This window comes from Chiloscyllium plagiosum, chromosome 32, assembly GCF_004010195.1.
Source record: "Chiloscyllium plagiosum isolate BGI_BamShark_2017 chromosome 32, ASM401019v2, whole genome shotgun sequence".
NCBI lineage: Eukaryota > Metazoa > Chordata > Chondrichthyes > Orectolobiformes > Hemiscylliidae > Chiloscyllium > Chiloscyllium plagiosum.
Window position 1 is genome coordinate 30,092,241 of NC_057741.1, and position 25,811 is coordinate 30,118,051.

Genomic DNA, 25,811 nt, shown 5'->3' on the forward strand with positions numbered 1-25,811 from the left:
TGCCTGGAACACTGCCAAAAGGGAAATCTTTTCCACATTGCAGACATTTTTTCACATGAACATTTTCCACTCTGACGGCCTCAGTACATCAACTATTCTCTCCACGCCAACCGTGTGTGTGTGTGCATGTATATGTGTGTGTGTGCATGTATATGTGTGTGTGTGCATGCATGCATGGTGTGGTGACATTGAGTTGCTGCTGTGTACATTTTCCCACAGCATACCAAGGGGGATTGGTAAATTTGATCATAGTCACTGAAGCAAAACAATGAAGGGAACTGAGTGGTTTTTAAAGTTTTGGGTATAAAGTTGGATCTGGGCAATATCTTTGTTTCTCTTTTTTCTGGCGACAGTGGCATTGTTCACATGCAGAAGCCCCTCCCTGTCGCCCCCCCTTTTGATTTTTCTTTAATTCGTTCACAGGATGTGAGGTCACTGACTGGGCCAATATCTATTGCTCATCCCCAATTGTCCAGAGGGCAGTTAAGAATCAACCCCATTGCTGAGGGTCTGGAGTCACATATAGGCCAGATCAGACAAGGATGGCAACAAAAACAGAAAATGCTGGAAAAGCTCAGCAGGACAGGCAGCATCTGAGGAGAGAAATCAGAGTTACGTTTCAGGTCCAGTGACCCTTCCTCAGAACTGATGGTAGCTAGGAAAGTGACGGTTTATAAACAGAAGACAGGGTGGGGGGAGGGGGTAAGGAGTAAATGATAGATGGGGATGGAGCCCAAAGAGAGAGAAGAACAGTTGGACCAAGAAGGAGTGGGTAATGGTTTGCCTGGGAGGGTGAATAGCTGTTAGTAGGTAATAAAGAGTTGTGTGTAATATGTGAATACAAGGTTGAAGAGTGTGGTGCTGGAAAAGCACAGTTCAGGCAGTATCCGAGGAGCAGGAGAGTCAGTGTTTCGGGCATAAGCTCTTCATCCTGATGCTCGAAACGTTGACTCTCCTGCTCCTCGGATACTGCCTGAACGGCTGTGCTTTTCCAGCACCACACTCTTCACTCTGATCTCAGCTTCTGCAGTCCTCACCATCTCCTGCGTGAATACAAGGCCTGGTGTGTGGGAGTTGCGGGAGAACATGAAAGAGCTCAATATTAAGTCCAAAAGGCTGTCCAAAAGAGGTCCCAAGTGGTCAGGAGGTTAGTGAGCAAAATTAGGGCACATGGTATTGGGGGCAAAGTACTGACTTGGATTGAAAATTGGTTAGCTCACAGGAAACAAAGAGTAGTGATAAACGGCTCCCTTTCAGAATGGTAGGCGGTGACCAGTGGGGTACCGCAGGGATCAGTACTGGGACTGCAGCTTTTTACAATATATATTAATGATGTAGATGATGGTATTAATAGTGACATTAGCAAATTTGCTGATGATACAAAGCTGGATGGCAGGGTGAAATGTGAGGAGGATGTTAGGAGATTACAGGGTGACCTGGACAGGTTAGGTGAGTGGTCAGATGCATGGCAGATGCAGTTTAATGTGGATAAATGTATGGTTATCCACTTTGGTGGCAAGAACAGGAAGGCAGATTACTACCTAAATGGAGTCAAGTTAGGTAAAGGGGCAGTACAAAGAGATCTGGGTGTTCTTGTACACCAGTCAATGAAGGTAAGCATGCAGGTACAGCAGGTAGTGAAGAAAGCTAATAGCATAACAAGAGGGATTGAGTATAGAAGCAAAGAGGTTCTTCTGCAGCTGTACAGGGCCCTGGTGAGACCACACCTGGAATATTGTGTGCAGTTCTAGTCTCCAAATTTGAGGAAAGACATTCTGGCTATTGAGGGAGTGCAGCGGAGGTTCAATAGGTCAATTCCTGGAATGGCGGGACTACCTTACGCTGAAAGATTGGAGCGACTGGGCTTGTATACCCTTGAGTTTAGAAGACTGAGAGGGGATCTGATTGAGACGTATAAGAGTATTAAAGGATTGGACACTCTGGAGGCAGGAAACATGTTTCCGCTGATGGGTGAGTCGCAAACTAGAGGACACAGTTTAAAAATGTGGGGTAGGCTATTTAGGACAGAGATGAGGAGAAACTTCTTCACCCAGAGAGTGGTGGGTGTGTGGAATGCTCTGCCCCAGAGGGCAGTGGAGGCCCAGTCTCTGGATTCATTTAAGAAACAGTTGGATAGAGCTCTCAAGGATAGTGGAATCAAGGGTTATGGAGATAAGGCAGGAACAGGATATTGATAGAGGATGATCAGCCATGATCATATTGAATGGTGGTGCAGGCTCGAAGGGCAGAATGGCCTACTCCTGCACCTATTGTCTATTATCTAAAATGAGATACTGTATCGCAAATTTCCGAAAGTGAACCGGATGAGATTTGACGACCGTTGGCAGTGGTTATGTGGTTGCTGTTACATTTCATTGTTCCTGATTCCTCACATGGTGTCACGGTTTACTGGCCGTGGCCCTGAACTTGTATTGCGTGCGGTTCAGCCGATGCAGAAGGCTCTGACGGTGAAAAGTTTCTCAAAGGATTTTCTTTGTTGTTGTCTCTTCCAGTCCAACAAGGTGCCCGTGGTGCAGCCGTGCCATGCAGTTCACCCGCTCACGCCCCTCATCACCTACAGCGATGAGCACTTTGCCCCTGGATCACACCCCACACAAATCCCCACAGACATCAACTCCAAAAGAGGTGAGAAGTCTTTCACATGCACACACACTCACACTTATTGAACCCCAACCTGGCAAATTTGAAACGTGAGTCACGTGTTTTTGTTTATCGTTATTCAGCTATGTGATAAACCTCACTGGACTGTTTTTCTGCGCTTAAATCATGGCACAGCATCTACTCAAACCTCAGCATTTATCGTGGATGCATTTGAGAGAGTTACATAGATGGTTGGTCATAACCAACTCGACGAACGTACTACAAAGAAAGGGGTGGCTTTCACTGGAAAATTCAGCCACTGCAAAAATATTTGCAATTGGTTATTTTTGTCAAAGAGTATCTGCAATGGGAGGAGACCATTCAGCCCATCATTGCCGATGCCTCATCAGCTGTGTATATCTCATGCAGTGTTTGCTGTCTTTGTTAAAAAAAATTTGGGTGGATTTTGACTTTGTCAGGTAATCTTGGACTGATCTGCAAAGGAGAGGCATAAAACAGGCTGCTGGCTCACTATTGTTAGGTCCACACTTTCATACACAGAAACACTATGTCCACCAGGTAGGAAGCAAAACAGTCATCGCAATCCATTATAGCTGCAGCTCCAGAAACCAATTGGCTGAATCCTTTGTATCTGAACATAGTTATTTCCTGAGTTGAAAAATGTGGTGCTGGAAAAACACAGCAGGCCAGGCAGCATCCGAGGAGCAGGGGAATCGTCGTTTTGGGCATAAGCCCTTCTTCAGGAATGAGGTTGGTGTGCCAAGCGGGCTGAGATAAAAGGTAGGGGGGAGGGAATTTGCGCCCACACCTCCCCCCTTACTTCCCTCCAAGGCCCCAATGGATCCTTCTATATCCATCGCAAATTCACCTGCACCTCCCACTCCGGCAATGACATGCAGGTCCTTGGCCTCCTCCATCGCCAGACCCTGGCCACACGACACCTGAAGGAAGAGCGCCTCATCTTCTGCCTAGGAACCCTCCAACCACACGGGATGAATGTAGATTTCTCCAGCTTCCTCATTTCCCCTCCCCCCACCTTATCTCAGTCCCAACCCTCGGATTCAGCACGGCCCTCTTGACCTGCAATCTTCTTCCCGACCTCTCCGCCCCCACCCCCTCTCCGGCCTATCACCCTCACCCTCACCTCCTTCCACCTATCGTAGTCCCAGCGCCCCTCCCCCAAATTCCCTCCCCCCTACCTTTTATCTCAGCCCGCTTGGCACACCAGCCTCATTCCTGAAGAAGGGCTTATGCCCGAAACGTCGATTCTCCTGCTGCTCGGATGCTGCCTGGCCTGCTGCGATTTTCCAGCACTACATTTTTCAACTCTGGTACTCCAGCATCTGCAGTCCTCACTTTCTTATAGTTATTTCCTGAGCCCATCACTCCATTTCCACTGCATTCAGACACGGTGAATGGCACCAATACTTGTTGGTGTACTGTGTAGCTCAGCAAACATCAAGACTGTGTGTTTCCATCAGACAGGAAGGAAGGAATGTTAACGCAGAAGCTAAACTGAAAGCAGGGTTGCCTTCTTGCTGTTAGGTTTGAGAGATTGTTTGTGTGTTTTGTACGTGCATGTGTGCAAGAGTACATGAAGGAGTGTGTGAGAGAATGCATTATGTGTGACCCTGTGCATGTATGTCCATGCATGTGCTTCATTGTGTGAGGCTGTATATTTGTGGTGTGTGTACATGCACATGAAAGATGGTGTGAGTTTGAATATGCGTAATTGTGTGTGCATGTGTGACTTGGGGTTGTTTGTAACTGTGTGTGAGCCTGAATTTCTATGTATGTACATGTGTCTGTGCATCAGTATCTATGAGTGTGTTTGTGTCTGTGAGTGTGTGTGTGTCTGTGTGAGTGAAATATGTGTGTGTGTGTGTGAGAGTAAGTGTCTCTCTATGTGCCTGTGTCTGTATCTTTGTGTGTGTGTGTGTGTCTCTCTCTCCATGTGTGTCTGTGTGAAAGTGTGTGTGGCTGTTTAAAGTAACATAGTTCAGGGAAGCTCACTGGGTGACTGTACACCCCCTGATGTGGGTATTGATGATAGTCCCAGGTTCTACTCTTTTTTTTTGTTCCTGAGTTAGTTGTTGAAGAAGGAATCCCAGCCCGATTCCTGCCTTGATTGGTGTCCAGGGAAACCCGGGAGTCCGTCCTTGGGGAGCACAGTATCAGGTTGACACAAGCTGCTTCACCTTGGTCCAGCAGCCGGGCAGGTCTAGGGAGATTGGAGATGGCTCATGGTGTTGGCAGAAATCTGGCATCCATGGAACAGTCTGAGGGAGTGCCTTATACAGAAGAGTGATGGGAAGTGAAAATATTCTATTCAGCTTGTGGACTTGGGTACTGAAGGAGGCAGTGGAAATGGAGAGTGATATAAACTTTCAGGAGACTGATGGCTCAGCTGTCATCCATGGTGACTGACCTGAAGGGTAATCTCTTTCCTCTCTTTCTGAAGGAAGTTGGGACACTGTCGAGGAAGAGCTCTCCTCGTCACTGCTTCTTTCTGTAACCAGCTGTACACAGCTTCTCTCATTCCTTCTCTTTTCCAGCCATCGCTTTCTCTCTTCTCAAACGCTGGAGAATTGATAAAGTCTGGTCCTTGGCTGATGCAAAAAATTAGCTTTCTGTCTGGTCAAAGGTCATCAGTCAGAAAGAGCCATTTTCTGATGTTCCGATATTTGGAGCTGTCTCTGTACCTGAGGACAAAGCAGAGAGTGAGCAGGGTGTGTAAGAAAGATTTGAAGAAGCACAAAGCCCATAAACTGTAGCTTCAGTGAGAGAGTGGCAGAGCAATAATGTCTCAAGACTCATAAGCAAAAGCTGGGGCTTGGGTTCGATTCCCACCATGACAGGCAATAGAATTTAAATTCTAATGATCAACAAAAGTAAACTTGGAATTGAAAGCTAGTCTTGGAAATAGTGACCTGATTGCTGTAAAACCCTGCCTGGTTCTCTGATGTCCTTCAGGGAAGGAGACTGCCATCCTTACCTGGTCTGACCTACATGTGACTCCAAACCCACAGCAATGTGGTTGACTCTTTATTGCCCTCTGAAATGACTTTGGTAAGCCAGTCAATTCAAGTGGCAATTAGGGATTGGCAGTAGATGTTGGCCTTGCCTGTGGTGCCCACGTCTATGAAAGAATAAAGATAAAACAGTGCCCCAACAGATTTAACAAAATTGGGGGTAACAGAGATTCAGCAAGATACCTGTGACCAATTTCAGAAAATCACCAGGCCCTGAAATGTGAGTGTGTGACAATGGGCAGACATGTTAGTGATGTTGCTGGAGGATTAAGTATTGATTAGAAAAACGCCCCTACCTTGCTTCAAGATAGTGCCATTAAATCTTTCACATCCACGAGAGAGAATGACAGCGTAATCGTGCCATACAGCACAGAAACAGACCCTTGGGTCCAACCATCATCCGAAACTAAACTAGTCCCACCTGCCTGTGCTTGGCCTGTATCCCTGCATTTCTTATTTGCGTACTTGTCTAAATGTCTTCCAAATGTTGTAACTGTACTCGCATCCACCACTTGCTCTGGAAATTCAGTCCAGATATGAACCACTCTCTTTGTAAAAAAGATTGTCCCTCATGTCTTTCTCTTCTTACCTTAAAGATATGCTCCCTAGTCTGAAATGCCCCGCCCCAGGAAAAAGACCTGCAGTTCACCTCATGCCCCTCATGATTTTGTAAACTCCTATAAGGTCACCCCTCAACCTCTGATGCTCCAGTGAGAAAATATCCCAGCCTATCCAGCTTATCTCACGCCCTCCATTTCCAGCAACATCCAGGTAAAACCCTTATGAATCCTCTCCAGCTTAATAATATCCTTCCTCCAACAGAGCGACCAGCACTGGTCACAGCACTCTTGGTTTAGTATCTTTTCTCAAAGGCAGCACTTCCAACAGTACAGCACTCTGTCAATGCTGTACTGGAATGTCAGTCTAATCTGTGGTCTCAAGAAATGACTGGACTGAAATGAGGGAAGTGTTCTCTCGCTCAGCAGTGACGCTATACAAATAATTCAGCCTTTGAATTGGAGTGAGGCTGATGGTTCTGTAGCGTGATGTCAGCAGTGTTTTGGTTTAGTTCTGGAGCTGCACTGATCGCTTTCTGTAGCGACTGGCCTCCGCTCTGTGTAGATTGACCATTTGTAGGTATTTGCAGGCTGTCCAATGTGGGGTTACTTGCATCGAGGTTGGAAAGCTGCCCAGGTCATTTTACTCAATGCAGTGTGAGAGGTTCAGAAGTCTAATTGTATTTATGTGTTGTAACATTCCAGTTATTAAAAGGTAGTGCAATAATGCTGTGTTAGCAATTGCCCGATGGGGAGTGTCTATCTCCTTTAAGGGGGTGGGGGATCTTAATGTGGAAGAAAGCCTCAATGCATTTTACTGAGTTTGCAGAGACATCGTCAGGTATACCATAGAATGCAAAGGGCTATTTAGGATTAAAACTCTGGTTTAATCCTGCCAGGCACTTTGGAAAGCTGTAGGGCTTCATATTCGCAGGTTGTCAGTTGAGAGAGTTCTCCTGGCATAGCTTTGGTTGTTAAATGCGACACATGTAGAACTATTTGACCTTGAAGCCCTAAGGAATCAGTGTGATGAAGAGCTTAGTTTGAGCTGGAGTGACAATCGTGAGGCAAATGAATCATATCAAGTGTGAGCATTAAGGGGCTGAAAATTATTCTTAATTAACCGCTGATCCTGTAAAGTTGCAGATGCTGGAAAACCCTGTGTCTTGAGAGAGAGAGAAAAAGAAGGAGAGAGCTGAGAACAGGCCCTGGAATATTTTGTAGCCACGGTGTATTACTTTCTGTCAGTCTAGGAATCCTGAGCACAGAACGCTGGAAACAATATGGTTTTTATGCACTTGAGAAATTGAAATTGTTCATTTTAGTTCAGGTCCTGGGTGTTTAGGTGGGGAAGGATGCACCACGATAGTCAACACAAGATTAAATCAAACTGTCGAGATGCCACTGTCATTGGCTCCTTTCTTTTTGAAGCCAGAGAAATGGAACATTTTAATTTCGAATCCTAAGGGAATAGAATCCCTGCAGTGTGGAAACACCAACTCCACACCAACTCTCCAAAGAGTATCCCACCAACACCCATTCCCCTATTACGCTACATTTCCCCTGACTAATGCACCTAGCCTACACATGGGCAATTTAGCATGAGCAATTCGCCTAATCGGCACATCTTTTGGATCGTGGGAGGAAACCAGTGCACCTGGTGGAAACCTACACAGACACGGGGAGAATGTGCAAACTCCACACAGACAGTCACCCGAGGCAGGAATCGAACCCAGGCCCCTGGTACCATGAAGCAGCAGTCATAACCACTGAGCCACCATGGTAGAGCAGGACATACAGGCAAAGAAAATTACAGAGTATTTTCACCTGGCTGGAATCGAACCCAGGCCCCTGGTACCATGAAGCAGCAGTCATAACCACTGAGCCACCATGGCAGAGCAGGACATACAGGCAAAGAAAATTACAGAGTATTTTCACCTTCCACTGAGCAACTCTGCCGGAACTTTAAATCCAGACTGATGCACTTGTTTATTTTCTAATAAGCTGCCATACTTGACAGTAGAGATTAACAAATCACATCGATCAAGGAGAGAACAGAGGATGGTTGAACCCGATAAAAATTTGGTTCAGCTTTGGTTTGTACAGATGAGAACAATCTTCTGCTTTGATTGGTGCTGTTTTTCTGGGACACAGGAAGGACTGGCTCAGTCCCTTAAGCCTCTACCCCCATTCAGTCAAATCATGGGGGAGCTATGGCCCAACTCCACCTCCCCACCTTGGTCATATATCCCTTTCCATCCTTAATCAACTTCAGATTTTACATGGACCATTGACCCGTCATCATTTATAGTCAATGGAAGAAGTTTCAAACTTCTACCGGTCACATTGTGTATAATTGTTGTGTAGCTTTACTTTTGAAAGGTATTGGTCCAGTGTCTTTGATTACTCCTGTAATCCCAGATTCCCCATCTAACAGAAATAATTTTACCTTATCTTACCCCTCTGTTCTGGCTTCACATCTGAAAAAGACTTCCATCAAACCACCCCTTGGCCATCAAAATTCCAGGAAACAAAAGCCTAATACGTATATTGTCTTCTTGTAACTTAACTCATGGAGTCAGGTAGCATTCTGGTAAATCTGAGCTACACTCCCTTCAAGGGTTAGTCGATCTTTCCCCTGCTATTGTTAATTTTACTGGAATACATATTTCATTTTAAAAGGTGTGTTGTCAGAAAAGCTTGAAATGGGCTGATGAAAGCTCCTGTTCCCCAGATTTGGGGGTAACGGTGTTGGACAGGGGTGGACAAAGTTTAAAAAATCACACAATACCAGGTTATAGTCCAATGGATTTATATGAAAGCACTAGCTTTCGGAGCGCTGCTCCTTCATCAGGTCTTTGTTGACTCTGTTCCCCAGAATTGATTACTGGAGGGCAGCCCAGTGGCTCAGTGGTTAGCACGGCTACCTCACAGCGCCAGGGACCTGTGTTCAATTCCACCCTCAGGTGACTGTGGGAAGTATGCACATTCTCCCTGTCTGCATGGGTATCCTCTGCACAGCTCCAGTTTCCTCCCACAGTCCAAAGATGTGCAGTTTAGGTGGAATGGCCAAGGGAAATTTCCCATTCCGTCTAGGGATACAAGAGTTAGCCATGGGAAATGCAGGGTTACAGTGTTGGGATAGGTCTTAGTGGGCTGCTCTTCGGAGGGTCAGTATGGGCTGAAAGGCCTGCTTCCACATTGTAGGGATTCTGTGATTTCTCTCAGATGTATATATCTCCAACAGGGAACACATCCATGTAAGATCCAATCAGAAGACAGCTTCGGAGTGATAAGCCTTTTAAATCAAGGACTGATGAACCAACACCTTGAAAGTTTACTGTGGACTGTCCGAGGGGCAGATTGTGGACTGTGCTGCTGACTCCAAGGCCGCAGTTTGACGGACATTCAGTTTGAACCACTTTCTGTTTTAGGGAAACTTGATAGGAATCCTAGTTTTGGTTGTGATCAAGTGGAGGAGCAGAGATCCATTCGCAAATGTCTCAGTTGTATGTTTATAAACCCGCTTTGTCAAGCTTACCAACCATTTTAACACAATTAAACTCTTAGCCTTGCTTCGACACAGACTCAACTTTCATCAAGGAAGCACGTTGAAATGTTTTGCTACATTTAAGGAAAACTGTTGTTGAGAATATCCTTTTAATCTTACCTTTTGCATTTTAATAAATTTGCAGATCCTTACTTTAAATAACTTGAATGAGACAGTTAAAGCCAAACAGATATCCAGATGGACTGATACTAAATGAGACTAAAGCTTTATAGAGAAGATTTAATTTGAAAGATAACCACATCCTGAACTACATTTCATGTGCTATCCCATTTTAGTCAAGATATTTCAGTCTTGAGCTTGTGTTCAGAGGCTCTTTGAGCTGAAATACTGAAAACGGACAGTTTGACAGCAGACAGCAATCACATTCAGACAAGAGAGGAATAATTAATCTAAAAGATTATAAGATATTAATTTTTGTTCCTTCATTCAGGTGTACAGGAGAGATTATTGTCAAATAGGGAATAGCAAATGAGCATGCTGTGGTTAAAGATGAAATGTCAAAGAGGCAATTTCATTATTAATTTTTTTTATCAAAACGTTTATCACCCGGCCCTCAAATCAGAAAAATATTGCCAGATTTAATTTCTGTGATTATTTATGACTGATTCTATCCTAACAAAGTTGAAATGCAAGCAATTTAGTTAATCTTGAGTAAATAATAAGATTTGGCGTTTTTAAAAGAAAAGCTGAAAAGGTAATTTCTAATTATTTCCTGTCTGATGCACATCCTTTACATTTTGTATAATTATATTGAAGTGACTTGTGGTAATCTGATATGCTTGTGTTTTGTTCTCACCTGGACCCTTGCTCCCCTCCGCACAGGCATGCAGAGACACCCCGCAGGTCCTGATATCCCCTCCTTCTATCCCCTGTCTCCAGGTGCTGTTGGACAGCTCACGCCCCCTCTCAACTGGTAAGCCTTTGTTTCCCTTTGAACTTTAGCAAGTCGGCTGCAAGACCCTCGTCTTTCTTTTTAAGCTCTGTCAAGACTTTGAAATTGAAACTTACCTCAGAAGTGTCGTGAGACTTTAATTGCTAAATTTGGGGAAAAGATTGCAGTGGGCTATCGACTCTGCAGTTTCACACGAGCACGAAGCAAATTGGTGTCAAAATGCATCCTGGGTAGTGCTGCAAGAGGCATTGTTGTAGCCAGGAATGTCAAGATTGCAACAGGCATATCAGGGCTCAACAATATCTATGTACGAGTTGGTCTTGTGTTTGGCCCTCCATCTTCATTTGATGGTACCTGTGATGTTATGTAAGCTCCAGTTTGTGACCTGGCCCCTTAATTATGCTTTGGAAATGACTCCTGAGCATCCGGTTTTGCTCAGTTTAAAACCATAGTGTCCCTACAGTGTGGAAGCAGGCCATTCATCCCATCAAGTCTACACTGCCCCTCTGAAGAGCACCCCACTCAGCCTCACCACCCCCCAACCTATCCCTGTAACCCTGCATCTCCCATGGCTAACCCAGCCCCTCTACACATCCCTGGATACTATGAACAGTCCATCTGCACATCTTTGAACTGTGGGCAGAAGCCGAAGCATGCAGAGGACACGGGGAGAATGTGCAAACTCTACACACGCAGTCACCTGAGGCAGCCTCACCACCCCCCAACCTATCCCTGTAACCCTGCATCTCCCATGGCTAACCCAGCCCCTCTACACATCCCTGGATACTATGGACAGTCCATCTGCACATCTTTGAACTGTGGGCAGAAGCCGAAGCATGCAGAGGAAAGCCACACAGACACGGGGAGAATGTGCAAACTCTACACACGCAGTCACCTGAGGCTGGAATTGAACCTGGGTCCCTGTGCTGTGGGCAGCATCACTAACCACTGAGACCGTGCCGTCCTACACTGCGGTTGCGTCCTGTCTGAAGTTCAGTGTAGGTAGAGCCAAAAATATCTGTTCACATTTTCAGAATTGGCATCATTCTGTGGCCTTTCACTGGCCTGTAAGATGTGAAACTAAACTAAATTCAACATGAAGGCCCCCTACTTCTCAACCTCTTGCCCTTCCCTGATGCGTGGTGACCCTCAGGTTAAACACAGCATCAGCCGTCTCTCTCTCTCTCTCTCTCTCTCTCTCTCCTCTCTGTGTCTCTAATGAGGCCCTTTTGTACGATAGGACTTAGTCTTTATCTAAATATAAAATTTGAAAACACCACTTAAACCATATAAAGCTCTAGCTTATTCAACAATGTGACTGTTCGATGTCAAATTTTCATTGTTCAATGAAAGATTCCAATATTAAAGCAAGTACCATAAGCCAGACTCTTTTGGAGTACATTTTCCAGTCAAATATAGTCATATGGATTGAAATCAGTGTGTGTGTTTGTGTGTTAGTTAGCAGGTTAAACAAAAAAATCATTATTACCCTGTTTCTTTGAGGTGTAAATCATTTATTTTTGCAGACTACAAAACAGACGAAATAAAGGTAATGGAAGGGTTGAGGAAGATAATTGAATGTGGTTTAGCTAGGCTACCAATAAACTGAGCCATGACTGTACATGATCTTTACAATACTTAGAAGATCAGAGTCATAGAGGTCCACAGCACAGAAAACCACCCTTCAGCCCATCGGGACAGAACCATTCAAAAGCAACTGCCTAACTTCTAATCTCATATACCAGCACTGGGCCTGTAGCCATGTGTCACCACTACCGCCACCACACCCCTCCCCTGCCCCCGGTCCCAAACAACCTGCACCCACCTATCACCTTCCCAGCTACTTTCCCCTCCAAGCCCCATCCCCACCCTCCTATTTATCTCACAGCCCACCGCCTCCCATTCCTGATGAAGGGTTTATAGCTGAAACGTCAACTCTCCTGTTCCTCGGATGCTGCCTGACCTGTTGCGCTTTCCCAGTGCCACAATTTTCGACTCTGACTCTCCAGCATCTGCAGTTCTCGCTTTCTCCTCATCCCTGTAGCCTTGTGTGCCTTGGCAATGCAAGTGTACATCTAAATCCTTCTTAAATGGTATGAGGGTTTCTGTCTCTATCACTCTTACAGGCAGTGGGTTCCACCACACTCTGGGAGAAGAAGATTTTCCTTACATCTCCTCTAAACCTCCTGCCCCTAACTTTAAACCTATGCCCCCTGGTCATTGATGCCATCACCAAATGGGAACGGCCCCTTATAATTTTATACAGCGCAGTCATGTCCCCTTCAATCTCCTCTTCCCTAAGGAAAACAATCCCAGTCTGTGCAATCTCTCTTCACAACTAAAACCCCAGCCTAGGCAACTACCTGGTGAATTTCCTCTGCACCCTGCAATTTGCCATTTGGATGGTTAGTACTCAGTAGTTCCCCATGATAAAATGACATGCCTAGACAGTGACTGACTAACAAGAGTTTCATAGGTTTTGACAGGGTCATGCTGCTTCTCCATGCACTACAAGAGAAGGGTGACATGTGGAGATAGTCTGAAGCCCAAGACAAAGTCCCGATCTTAACTCTGCAGTCAGGAATGGAGGTGGATTGTCGGAGTGACATTGATAGAGAGCAAACTGCCTGTGTGTTGATGCACGTGGCATGGTATGGTACCCACGTTGTGTGCATCCTGTTGCAATTGGCTACTTAATTGCCACCATAATTCAAACTAATTCAGCCTGTGGTTTCCTTTCACAGTCCAAAGATGTGCAGGTTAGGTGAATTGGCCATGCTAAATTGTCCATAGTGCTCAGGGATGTGTAGGTAAGCTGCATTAGTCAGGTGTAAAGGTAGGGTAGGGGGAGTGGGTCTGGATGTTTTACTCTTCAGAAGGTCGGTGTGGATTTGTTGGGCCGAAGGGCCTGTTTCCACACTGTAGGGATTCTACGATGATGACTCTATGATAACATTGTGTGAAACAAGTACATTTCAGAAACTGGAAAAAAAACCTAGCAAATTAGAATTTAAAAATAAACCAGGCGATTAGAAGAAAAAAATACATTTCAGAAACTGGGTTGGAAACACGGACTATCACATATTCAACTGTTTAGATACTTCAATTGCTGTGAGCATCTAACTTAAAAAATTAATTAGAATGTTTTATCTGATAGAAAGCACAATTATTGCAGTTTAATCCATTTTAACCAGAGAACAGCAAAACCAATGTTATTTAGCTTTTAATTGATCAAAACAGCTTTTACTATTGCTCATCTCTCACGTTTTAAATTGCAACAAATATGTACATAGCCAGTGTAGAGGAATTGGACTCAATATCTAAATGCAACCTTCAAAGTTTTGCTCAAAAATAAGAGTTATATAAACATTTGTGTATTCTGACAGACAGGAAATTAGCAGGTGGCATAAAATTGCAGGCAAGTTGAACTGTTTAAATGAATGTATTCAAATTGAACTGATCCATTTCCCAGTCAGATGTAGAGAAAAGGGAAGAATCTGTGGGGACCAAACGATCAATTCAATGCTCCATCGGCCCAGATAGATAATATGATGGCAACCCTGCTAACGCTCAACCCAGTGTGTTGTGCCTACATGAGGATCCTTCATACTCTTGTTCTCCCACCCCTTGGGTCAGACAGTGTGACTTTCCCTTGTATCTGATACCCTGCCCTCACTTTCTAGTCAATCTGCTTTCCTGCACTGCCGGTGTGCTAAAGGCCTTCAAGAGGGGGTTTGAATCTCATTCCGCCAGCCCTATGGGTGATCAGTTCCCCACTTCCTTCGGAGCTCCCCTCATCCTCCCTGCCAGCAACCCACCCTCCCCCAACCCCTTTCACCACAGCCCCCACCTTGACTGAGAACAGGGATCCTGATGGACATGTGACTAGATGAGGAGCAATTTATGGGAAATATCTGTTCCAAACATAACATATCCAAGCTTCTGCTGCGGTAATAAGATACAAAAGGATCATTGGAGCCTGTGTTCAGAAGTGCTGGAGCTCCTCATGGTATTGTGAACCTCACCAATATGGGACAAACTGCACATTCACTCAACTCTGGGATGGGGAACGTTGTGATTCCCGAATAACTGCTGCATGTGTGCATCCAACAGTTCCTGGGCTTCTTATGTGGAAAGTGTCACCTGGTTTTTCACTGCGAGAAGCGCACTTTCACTGTGTTTCTGGCGCTTGCTTATTTCCACAGTTGGCACTCAGTCATTGTAGCTGTGACTGTTTTTTTTAGCCTGTGGTAATCACACCTTTCTGCACAGTTTGACAGTTCTGAGAGGAAACAAACATCATACCCTTTAAATTGTCACTTGGCAGCACAGAACTCAAAACTTGCTGAAGCTTTCTGTCTTGCACTCATCAGGACAATTGCAAGAAAACCAACTTTCAACTGCTCACTACAATTCATGCTCTACGAGACAGCGTGCGGATTAATTGACGAGCCAATTGAGTACCCCAAGGCATTATTGTAGAGCTATAGAGTGTATATGTTTTAAGGCTGAGGTAGATAGGTTGTTGACTAACGAGGGAAGTTATCCGAGACAGAGGGGAATGTGGGGATAAGGCTGCAGTCAGGTCAGCCGTGATCATATTAAATGGTGGAGCAGTCCCAAGAGGATGAATAGTCTACTCCTGCGCCTAATTCATACATTTGTAAGCATGTCTATAAACAGCAGGGAATTATTGGCTCCCAGATCTTGCTGGAATTCAAAAAAGGTGCAAGACTTTAACACTCTATTTGCAGAGAATATGTCCCTCTGTGTGAAGGGAGGGGAGATGAGCAATGAGTGTACTCAATTGACTACTTTGGGTTGATTCTTAGTGTAGCTATTAGCACGCTCAGAATTGTTCAGCAATTAGACACTCAACATTTTATAGTAGATTTGTTTTGGGTTTTTCAAATGCAGGCATTAATGTTCTGTTACAACCAGCCAGAAGGATAAGCTGTTTGATCAGTCACAGAATGTCGCTCAGTTATGTGGTAGGCAGAATGTCTCTTTGCACTGATGGCAGTGTCCTGTTAATGAAGTATATGCTCCTGTCGCCAATGCATAGTTGCACTATGGAAGGGCTGGCCTTAATCTGTTATTCTGATGTTTTAGATACTGTGCCATCCCAGGGTAGACCTCTCAGAATTGAAATTGGCAGCAATGTATTACAGCTTGTAATACATTTAACATTCTAACGTTTGTCCTGATGGGAGCAAGACAATAAGCTTTGGAGACGTGTCTGTTTAAATTCAAATGCTCTTTAAATTGTTGAGTCTTGGGTGTGCAGATGAGCAGAGAGATCTCGGTGTCCATGTACACAGGTCCCTGAAAGTTGCCACCAGATTGACAGGGTTGTTAAGAAGGCATACAGTGTTTTGGCCTTTATTAATAGAGGGATTGAGTTCTAGAACCAGGAGGTTATGCTGAAGCTGTACAAGCCTTAGTACGGCCACACTTGGAGTATTGTGTACAGTTCTGGTCACTGCATTATAAGAAGGATGTGGAAACTTTGGAAAGGGTGCAGAGGAGATTTACTAGGATGTTGCCTGGTATGGAAGGAATGTCTTCTGAGGAAAGGCTGAGGGCCTTGAGGCTGTTTCGTTAGAGAGAAGAAGGTTGAGAGGTGACTTAATAGAAACATACAAGATAATCAGAGGGTTAGATAGGGTGGACAGGGAGAGCCTTTTTCCAAGAATGGGGACGGCAAACACGAGGGGACACAACTTTAAAGTGAGGGGAGATAGGTATAAGACAGATGGCAGAGGTAGTTTCTTTACTCAGAGAGTAGTAAGGGTATGTAATACTTTGCCTGCAATGGTAGTAGATTCGCCAAGTTTATGTGCATTTCAGTGGTCATTGGACAGGCATATGGATGTACATGGAATAGTGTAGGTGGGATGGGCTTTAGATTAGTATGAAGGGCAGCGCAACATCGAGGGCCAAAGGGTCTGTACTGCACTGTAATGTTCTATGTTCTAAAAGGAGCAGAAATCACTACTTCCTTCCCCTCAGTCTTTCTTTAACTTCCCCCATGCAACTAAAGTTATATTTAGATAACTAGAGCTTTATTTTCAAGACGGTCCCTTTGTAGTTTTAAAAATGAAATATTACGCAAAGGGTAATTCTCGACTGTAATGTTAAAGTTTGCAACCTGGGATCTTGGTTCCTCACATAGATCATGGCTGCTGAGCTTTCATCTAATTTGACTGTCAGCAAAAGTTTAAACGTTCCTGAAACCTGGTGACCATCCTTTGATAGAGGCAAAGGTGTTTTGTACCAGGGTGCAGGTGCAGGAACATTTTAAAGCAATCAGCCCAAGTGCCTGTCAGACAGCAAAGAGTTAAGTATAGGATCTGTTAGTCTTTTCTGGAATTTTCCCCTTATTAATGTTTGGCAAGGGGCAATGCCCATTAAGTATATTTTAGTACACAATGATAATTGTTTCCCTTTCAAGTATGATCCCACTGGCTAATTAACCCAGCTGGTCTTCCCAATAAAGCACGGCTGTTTTAAGGATCTTTGTACCCAAATGAAACTTGAGCTTCAGCCACATTCTTTCGGTTCACATGATCCAGCTCCCTAGCCCAGAGCACACAGCTCCTTCTGGGTTTGTTGCTGTATTCCGGACTGCAGTAGTTCCTCCTTTGATGAGACTCCCGCATTAATAATGCACCTTCAGCCACAGGTTTCAAAGCATTGATATATGGAAAGCATGCTCTCCTTGATCCCAAAGATCTTTCCAAACCCAGCTCTTCCCTGGTCCTGGTCTGGCATTGGAACTAACCTGACACTCAGCAGCTGCTACCTGGTTGGTACCAGGCACAGTGGCACGGATAAGGAGCACCGTTCAGATTGTAATTGCCTCGGCCAGCACCTCTCTCTCATCGGCCGTGCCAGGAGCAGCTCAGATTATTGTCAAGAAACATTGGCTTTCTGCAGAGTTGTATGTTGCAAATCAGCTGAGACACACCCTATGTCCCAAAGTTTTAACTAGATAAGGATTGACTCTGTTTCAGCATTGCAAAATAATTTCTTTTTTTGACTATTTTCCAATTAAAGGCAGCTATATGATTAAAAACAGCATTAACAATTCATTGTTTGGATTCAGTATTCTGTCCAATATTGTTTGAAAGTGCTTTTGAAACACTGGTCCATATTTATGCAGAATAACCTTGATTATCCGGGTGGGCGGGGTGTATTTCGTTTGGATAACTGATTGTTCGTATAACGTTTTTACGGGACCTTGAGATCTTGTTCGGATAATCTGAAATTTGGATAATTGATGTTTGGATAACCAAGGGTGTTCTGTACACAGCCAGGTGGCTGATTAACTCAGTGGCTGGTTTGAAATACAATGATGCTTGCAGGATAAGTTTAATTGCCAAGAGCAGCTGAGGTTACCATGAAGGGCTCCCTTTCTCTACCTCTGCCCTTGCCTGAGATAGTGACCCTCAGGTTAAACCACCAGCAGTCATCTCTCTCTAATGGGAGAGCAGCCCTCTGGTCTGTAAGACTGTCGCAATGTATGCACTATGGTTGTTACTCCATCCAGCCTTTGTTATTGCTGCTTTCTTCTGTCTGGTGTGCATTCAATGAAGCTCTATATGCCACATGACCACAGTGTAATGTGATTTTAGTGCGTTTGGTGCTTTTTTCCAATTTAATTTCTTCTCCTGTATCTCCACTCCCCAGGTTCTCTCATCCAATGGTCCATGGGAACCCGAATCCTCCTACCACTGGTATTCCACACCCAGCCATTGTGAACCACCAAATCAAGCAAGAACCCATTCACAACGAGATTGAGCACATGGACATGTAGGTTGTCAAGTTGAAGAATTGCTGGGGAATTTATTGGGAAAAGCACTGGTTGTTCAAAATTTTAACACTCGGTTTAGCAGTTGTTTTTTTAGGCAGGTACATGGAGTTGAGCTAGGAATAAGTCAATGTCTAATTGGATGTTGGAAGAAGCTTGAGGGGCTGAATGGCCTCTTTTGTTCCAATGCTGCATATCATGTTAGGAAGATGTCTAAATTTTGACTCTCCTTTCTTGATGAGGAGGGGTGGGGGAGGAGGTGTCAGATTACAGAGAGAGTGTTATTCTGTGCTTTAATTATTGCTTGAACCATGGGAATGATTGAAATTGGTTAGATGTACCTTCTCGTTTTTGTCTACAGAAAACCTCACCACGAAACAAGGAAGGAACAAGAGGCCAAAAAACCTCACATCAAGAAGCCTCTCAACGCCTTTATGTTGTACATGAAGGAGATGAGAGCAAATGTGGTGGCAGAGTGCACATTGAAAGAGAGTGCAGCTATCAATCAAATCCTCGGCAGGAGGGTGAGTAGCCAATAGAGCGATAATCAAGCGCAGCATCTCCTGTGTTTTGTGACCTGGAGTTGGATATTTATTAGATTTGTGGCCACACAGTGCTGGCTGTTAAATGCTAAGTGAGCTGGGCAGGGCGTGTTTTCCATAGATACATCCATTTCACTCTCCTTTTCTGATCTGCAGCCGTTCATCTTCCTGCTTGAGTGCAAAGATAAGAACACATAGCAGTGCTGGCAAGTATTGGTTGACCATCCCTAATTGCCCCTGAACTGAATGGCTTGCTAGGCCATTTCAGAGAGCAGTTAAGTATTAACCACATTGCTGAGGTCTGGAATCGCAAGTACACCAGACCATGTAAAGATGTCAGTTTTCCTTCCCAATAACCCGTCCTCTGTTACACTGTAAGACCCTGGGGCTGACCTTTTGTCAAACGCGATGAGCCTGACGTGATTTGAACATGCAACCTTCTGATCTGGAGTCAGACGCGTTACCATTCCACTACAAGCCCACAACTGACTGGGGCAGCATGGTGGCTCAGTGGTTCACACTGCTGCCTCATAGTGCCAGGGTCCCAGGTTCGATCCCAGCTTTGGGTGACTGTCTGTGTGGAGTTTGCAGATTCTCCCTGTGTCTGCATGTGTTTCCTCCCACAGTCCAAAGGTGTGCAGGCCAGGTGAATTGGCCATGCTAAATTGCCTCTAGTATTAGGTGCATTAGTCAGAGGGTAATGGGTCTGGGCGGGTTACTCTTCGGAGGGTCGGTGTGGACTTGTTGGGCCGAAGGGCCTGTTTTCACACTATAGGGAATCTAATCTAATCCAATAATTGATGATAGCTGTCATTGCCACCTTTACTGAGACTCACTTTTTTATTCCAGTTGAATTCAGACTCCACCAGTCACCAATGAAGGTTTGGAAACAATGACCCCAGTATATTAGTTGGATCCATTAGATTATAGTTCAGTGATGTTACGACTACACCACCATTGCGTGTTCACAGTTTATTGGGAGTGGCTCCATATTCTAGTGTAATTCATTTTTAATATATATTTTCTCTCCCCCACGTTTGCCCCAGTTGTGTTCCTGGGGGTTTCAGTCCATAACCACCAACCCTGCCGCCTTGCTCCACACCTGCCTCGCCCAGTCAAACAGCTTTTATCCACACCACCAGTACTTCAAAATTGGCAACCAAAGGTGTTCAAACAAAATAATACAAAATAAGTGAAGGGGGAAGTGTATTGTCAATGGGCTGTTAACCTACAGACTCAGGTAATATTCTAGGGGATCTGGGTTCAAATCCTGCCACAGTAGATGATAGAATTTTAATTCAATTTTTTTTAAAAATCTGGATTTAAGAGTGTAATGATGACCATGAATCCATTATCCAGTGTCAGAAAACCCCATCTGGTTCACTAATGTTCTTGAGGGAAGGAAACTGCCATCCTTACCTAGTCTGGCCTACATGTGACTCCAGACCCACAGCAAGGTGGTTGACTCTGAACTGCCCTCTGGGCAATTAGGGACGGACAACAAACACTGGACTAGCCAGCGGTGCCTTGTCCCGTGAATGAATAAAACAAAACACTCGATCTTCTTTAATGATTCTGGGATGTCTCTTCTGAGTGACATACGGCTGACTTTAATTCCTGAAGACTCCTGGAAAATATGCATCATGTCGACAACAGCCTTCATCACTGTCTCTCTTTCGCTCTCTAAACCATATCAGTGCTGGGCATATTTCCAGCGAGTCAGAATTGTGCTCGCTACTCTGTTAGGGAAGCCAACATTGATGGTGTAAAGGTAAACCACAGGAAATTGGCCATAGGTCATCAAAAGTTCCTGTGCTTACCCATTGACATTCCCACGAGAATAATCCCTGTCTTTCATTCCTCACACAAGTCACTAGTGTCAGTTTTAAGAGATATCTGCCCCTACAGTTACCATTGCCTCTGGCTGTCCTTCTTTGTTCTGTCATTTGATACATAACGAGAAAAAGTGCCTCTCATGACCCCCCTTTTTAGGTTTGACAAGTTTTCACTGCAGGCTGTATCTGAAGGGTATGTATGAGCGACAGCCTCCTTTATTATAAAAGGGATGAATGCAGAGGCAGAGAGAATTGAAAATGAATCAAAGGAACTGTTGTCTGAGGAGCTAACAGTACATGCCGCAGTGACACGGGGGAACATCAAGTCGGCAATTCAGTTTCAATGATTTATTTCCAGCAGATCTCCAGTTCCTGCCATTGGTCAACAAAAACGTCCATTTTAGGAGTGCATTGTCTTCCTGACTCAACTGGATTACCTGATTGGCTGTCAGGTGTTTCTTCCCATTTGTGGCATCTTCAGAATAAAGAAAGGAGACAGTTTCCAGTAAAATAATCTTTCAATCGACACTAGTGTCCACAAGTGTTTGCTGTGATATTTTGATTTGTCGGTCAGTGGGTAGGAACAGGAATTGGAGACACTTGTTAGAAAGTGTATAGGTTGTGGATACAGTCTCATGTATGGAATAGGCTGCCAGAGGAGATAGTGGAGGCTGGTACAATTACAACATTTAAAAGGCATCTGGATGGGTGTATGAATAGGAAAGGTTTAGAGGGATATGGGCCAAATGCAGGCAAATGGGACTAGATTAATTTAGGGTACCATGGAGTCGGAGTGAAGGGTCTGTTTCCATGCTGTACATATCTATGACTGTATGGTGATTCATATTCCGTTCCCATTTTCTCTCAACAGAAACAGAAATTGGGTTCATTTGCAGGTGAGGGGGCAGTGTAGACAGAATATTGAGCAAGAGTCAGTGTGTAGTGCTGGAAAAGCACAGCCGGTCAGGCAGCACCCGAGGAGCAGGAGAATCGACATTTCGAACATAAGCCCTTCATCGGGATTGATGCCTCATTCCTAACGTAGAGCTTATGCCCAAAACGTTGGCTGTCCCACTCCTCGGATGCTGCCTGACCGGCTGTGCTTTTCCAGCACCACACTCTTCGGCTCTGATCTCCAGCATCTGCAGCCCTCACTTTCTCCTAGAGTATTGAGCAAGGTAAAGTTTACACTCCGCCTAATGTATGAGCAGGGTGCCTCGTGATGTGTTGCTAGGCTACGGGCCTGCAATTGTATCGATTCCTTTCCGCCAACGAAATGATTCCTTTGCAGTGAACTGTGACAGGAGTAGGCCATTCGGTCCCTCGAGCCTGGATCATCCTACAGTAGGATCGGACTCCAGTCCCCCTCCCCATTAACCTGTGAATGTTTGAGTAATCTCCTCCTACCTCTTCTTGTTACAGTGGCACGCTTTGTCTCGCGAAGAGCAAGCGAAGTACTATGAACTGGCACGCAAGGAGCGGCAACTCCACATGCAGCTCTACCCCGGCTGGTCTGCACGAGATAACTATGTAAGTTTCTAGTGTTTCTATCTGGGCACTTCCAGAGGCCTTTCATCCCTCTATGAGGGAGTTCGCAGTCCGCATAGCAACAAACTTCCAGCTTGAAATAACTCAGCTTCGCGGGTGCAGAGAGTGTTATCTTTATGAGCATCAGTTATGCCTTTATAAAGCACTCTCTCCTGTTCAAGCTCATTAAGCCTAAGCCAATAGGTGACATCACTGGACTATAAGTGTGAGGTTCACACAACTCCGAGTCCCATGTGGCTTTTAAGTTTGTTTTTAATCTTCTTTATGACTTATTCAGCTCATTTGTCAATATTTTATGATGTGACTCTGCAGCTGTGAATCATTTGCAGCCGGTGCTTGTGTTACTTTGCAAAGTCTCGGAGTGACTACTCAAAGGAAATTGTTTCCAGCCTCTCCAATTGGCATCTGTGTCAGTGCTGAAGGACAAGTCTTGCTCAAGGAACATTGTGCCCAGTGGATAAGTGGCTGCAAACCTATGAAGGACGAGAACTGGGTGTAATTTCCCCATGCGCTTGCTGTCAGCACAGTCAGTGGGATTGACACGTGTTTGCAAATCAACAGCAAACGCCTCGCCAGATATCAGGGAGTGGCTGATTCCTCAACATTCAGCTGGCACGCTGGTCCATTATCGATCAGCAGGGATGAAAATCCCAAATAAAGGGCGAGTATTGGCAATGCTGAAGCCAATAGAGAGAATGCGGGAAAAACTCAGCAGGTCTGGCAGCATCTGTGGGGGAGAGAAACTGAGTTACATTTCGTGTCTGGGATGATGGTTCTTCTGAGGAAGAGTTATACTGGGCTCGAAAAAATTAACTCTGTTGTTCTCTCTCCACGGATGCTGAGTTCTTCCAGCAATCGCTGTGTTTGTTAGGGAAGAAAATCTATTGGGTTCGGTTCCAGGTGGAATAGCCACCTTTGCTGGTTTCAGGCGACGGTGATGGAGATTGCGCCAATTCTTTCACTGTCTTTTAAACTGACAAAGGTGGAGCAAATCCTTCCCTTTGCTCTATCACTTTTCTCCTTATCTTTCTTTCCTGAGGAATTTGACCGTTTTTAATGACATCACACAAGATTCACTTGCCTTGGCTACGGGACTAATTATTTACAAAGATTTTGGCAGTTACATTTTTGCAAGTTGTTCAATCACAAGGTGAAAGTAAAAGACCCCCCAATATTGGCACATACAATCACCAAAGTTAGCGAAGAGGGCATTTGATATGCTTTCCTTTATTGGTCAGAGCATTGAGTATAGGAATTGGGAGGTTATGTTGTGGCTGTACAAGATATTGGTTAGCTACTTTTGGAATATTGCATACAGCTCTGGTCTCCTTCCTATGAGAGGAATGATGTGAAACTTGAAAGGGTTCAGAAAAGATTTATAAGGATGATGCCAGGGTTGGACGGTTTGAGCCTTAGGGAGAGGCTGAATAAGTTGGGGCTGTTTTCCCTGGAGCTTCGCAGGCTGAGGGGTGACCTTATAGAGGTTTATAACATCATGAGGGGTATGGATAGGATAAATAGACAAAGTCTTTTCCCTGGAGTGGGGGAGTCCAGAACTAGAGGGCATAGGTTTAGGGTGAGAGGGGAAAGGTATGAAAGAGACCTAAGGGGCAACATTTTCATGCAGAGGGTGGTGTGTGTATGGAATGAGCTGCCAGAGGAAGTGGTGGAGACGGCAATATTTAAAAGGCATCTGGATGGGTAAATGAATAGGAAGGGTTTAGAGGGATTTGGGCCGGATCCTGGCATATGGGACGAGATTAGGTAGGATATCTAGTTGTCATGGACGAGTTGGATCGAAGGGTCTGTTTCTGTGCTGTACAGCTCTAAGACTATGACTCTATGAATCCATCCCTCCCCTCAGTAAGCCATGGGCCGTGAGGCTGGTTACAGACATTCTACGAGCTGTCCAACTGAGACTAACCAATTGGGGGTTGGTCGTGAATCCTTGCTGGGGTTCAACTACTCCCACCTCCATCTAACTGAGGGGTTTTGGAGCACCGAGAATCGTTATAGTGGAAGCTGAAGCCCCTGTTCATTTCTATCCAGATTGCTCTACGTCCTGCCAATCTGTCACAAGTTGGATTTTGACTCCAGTTTAACTCAGGCAGATGTCACAAAACCACATTGCGCAGAATTAAACCCTGGGCATAAAGCAATGTTTGAAATCAAATCAAAATAAAGCCATTTGATTATGTCCTTGCAGAAGGTCAAAGCCACGTTAAAAAAAATCCAGTATTAAATTTCAGGCAGAAGCATTCTAAAGGGGAGGTTAGCATTTTAAACAGGTAGAGTTCCAAGGACATTTCATCCTTTTCCCAGATTGAGTCACACCCACTATCTCATTGTGAAGTTGTGAATAGATGCTCTGTTAGAAAGCTATTGGACCTTGGCTCCCTATGTCTCCATGTCATTTGTTACAGTACCCACACTGTAATATGAGTCTTGTCACAAAGCACAGTAGACACTTGTCACACTGTTTTAGACTGAGGCTTGCTTTAATTGGTTCTGTTTTTCAGTGACAAGACACGTCAACCAAAGTTAATTTGCATTTGCAATTTCTACATATGTAAGTGAACTGACAATAATTGAACTTTCACTTTTCATCCAATTTCTCCTGAGCTTCTTTTTTTGCTTTGTCTTGATTGATGAGAGTCATCCAGTGCAAACGTAATATTAAACTTGTATGGAGCACTGGTTCCGCGTCAACTGGCGTATTGCAGGGAGCTCAGGGCAAGAATGCTTTTCGGAAAGATGTGAAAGCATCAGAGAGAGTGCAGAAAAGGTTCACAATAACGGTTTCGAGGTTAAGGAACTTCCGTGATGTGAAATTTAGGTTGTTTGCCTTGGAGGAGGAGAATTGCTAGTAGTAGTTCTCAAAATCAGAAGGAGTCTGGGTGGAGTAGAGAGGGAAAGGTATGTTCACGTTGGTGGAAAGATTGAGAACACGAGAGCACAGATTTAAGATGAAAGAACCAATGGAAAAATTAGGACAATTCTTCAGACAGCAATCTGAAGGGCAGCATAATATTGATGGGGAGGCAGATTCCATTGAGCCGTTCAAGAAAGAATCAGATTATTATCTAAAAAGGGAGAATGGGGAAGGCCGCTGAGAGAAGCTTGGGGGTGAGGCAGGAGGTAAATTGTTCCTTCAGCAAGTCAGCACAGCCTACAATGGCTTTCGGTGCTGTTGAGAGTGTGTTGCTGGAAAAGCACAACAGGTCAGGCAGCATCAGAGGAGCAGGAAAATCGATGTTTCGGGCCGGAACCCTATATCAGGAATGGAGGGCTTCAGCCCGAAACGTCGATTTTCCTGCTCCTCTGATGCTGCCTGTCCTGCTGTGCCTTTTGAGCAACACACTCTCAACTCTGATCGCCAGCATCTGCAGACCTCACTGT

At 44.7% G+C, this 25,811-nt stretch overlaps 1 protein-coding gene and 1 non-coding gene across 5 annotated transcripts in view; one reads left to right on the plus strand and one right to left on the minus strand.

Moving 5' to 3' along the window:
* Positions 1–25,811, plus strand: part of lef1 (lymphoid enhancer-binding factor 1) — a 151,227-nt gene that overhangs the window by 81,582 nt on the left and 43,834 nt on the right. For all 4 annotated transcript variants that reach the window (XM_043674327.1, XM_043674328.1, XM_043674329.1 and 1 more), the window contains exons 4-8: positions 2,514–2,646; positions 10,605–10,695; positions 18,367–18,489; positions 18,849–19,011; positions 22,287–22,394. In XM_043674327.1, coding sequence (XP_043530262.1) covers positions 2,514–2,646; positions 10,605–10,695; positions 18,367–18,489; positions 18,849–19,011; positions 22,287–22,394 — 618 coding nt within the window. The remainder of the gene's footprint in view (positions 1–2,513; positions 2,647–10,604; positions 10,696–18,366; positions 18,490–18,848; positions 19,012–22,286; positions 22,395–25,811) is intronic.
* Positions 19,439–19,510, minus strand: trnaw-cca. Its single transcript has one exon. It is a non-coding gene; the product is annotated as a tRNA-Trp (tRNA).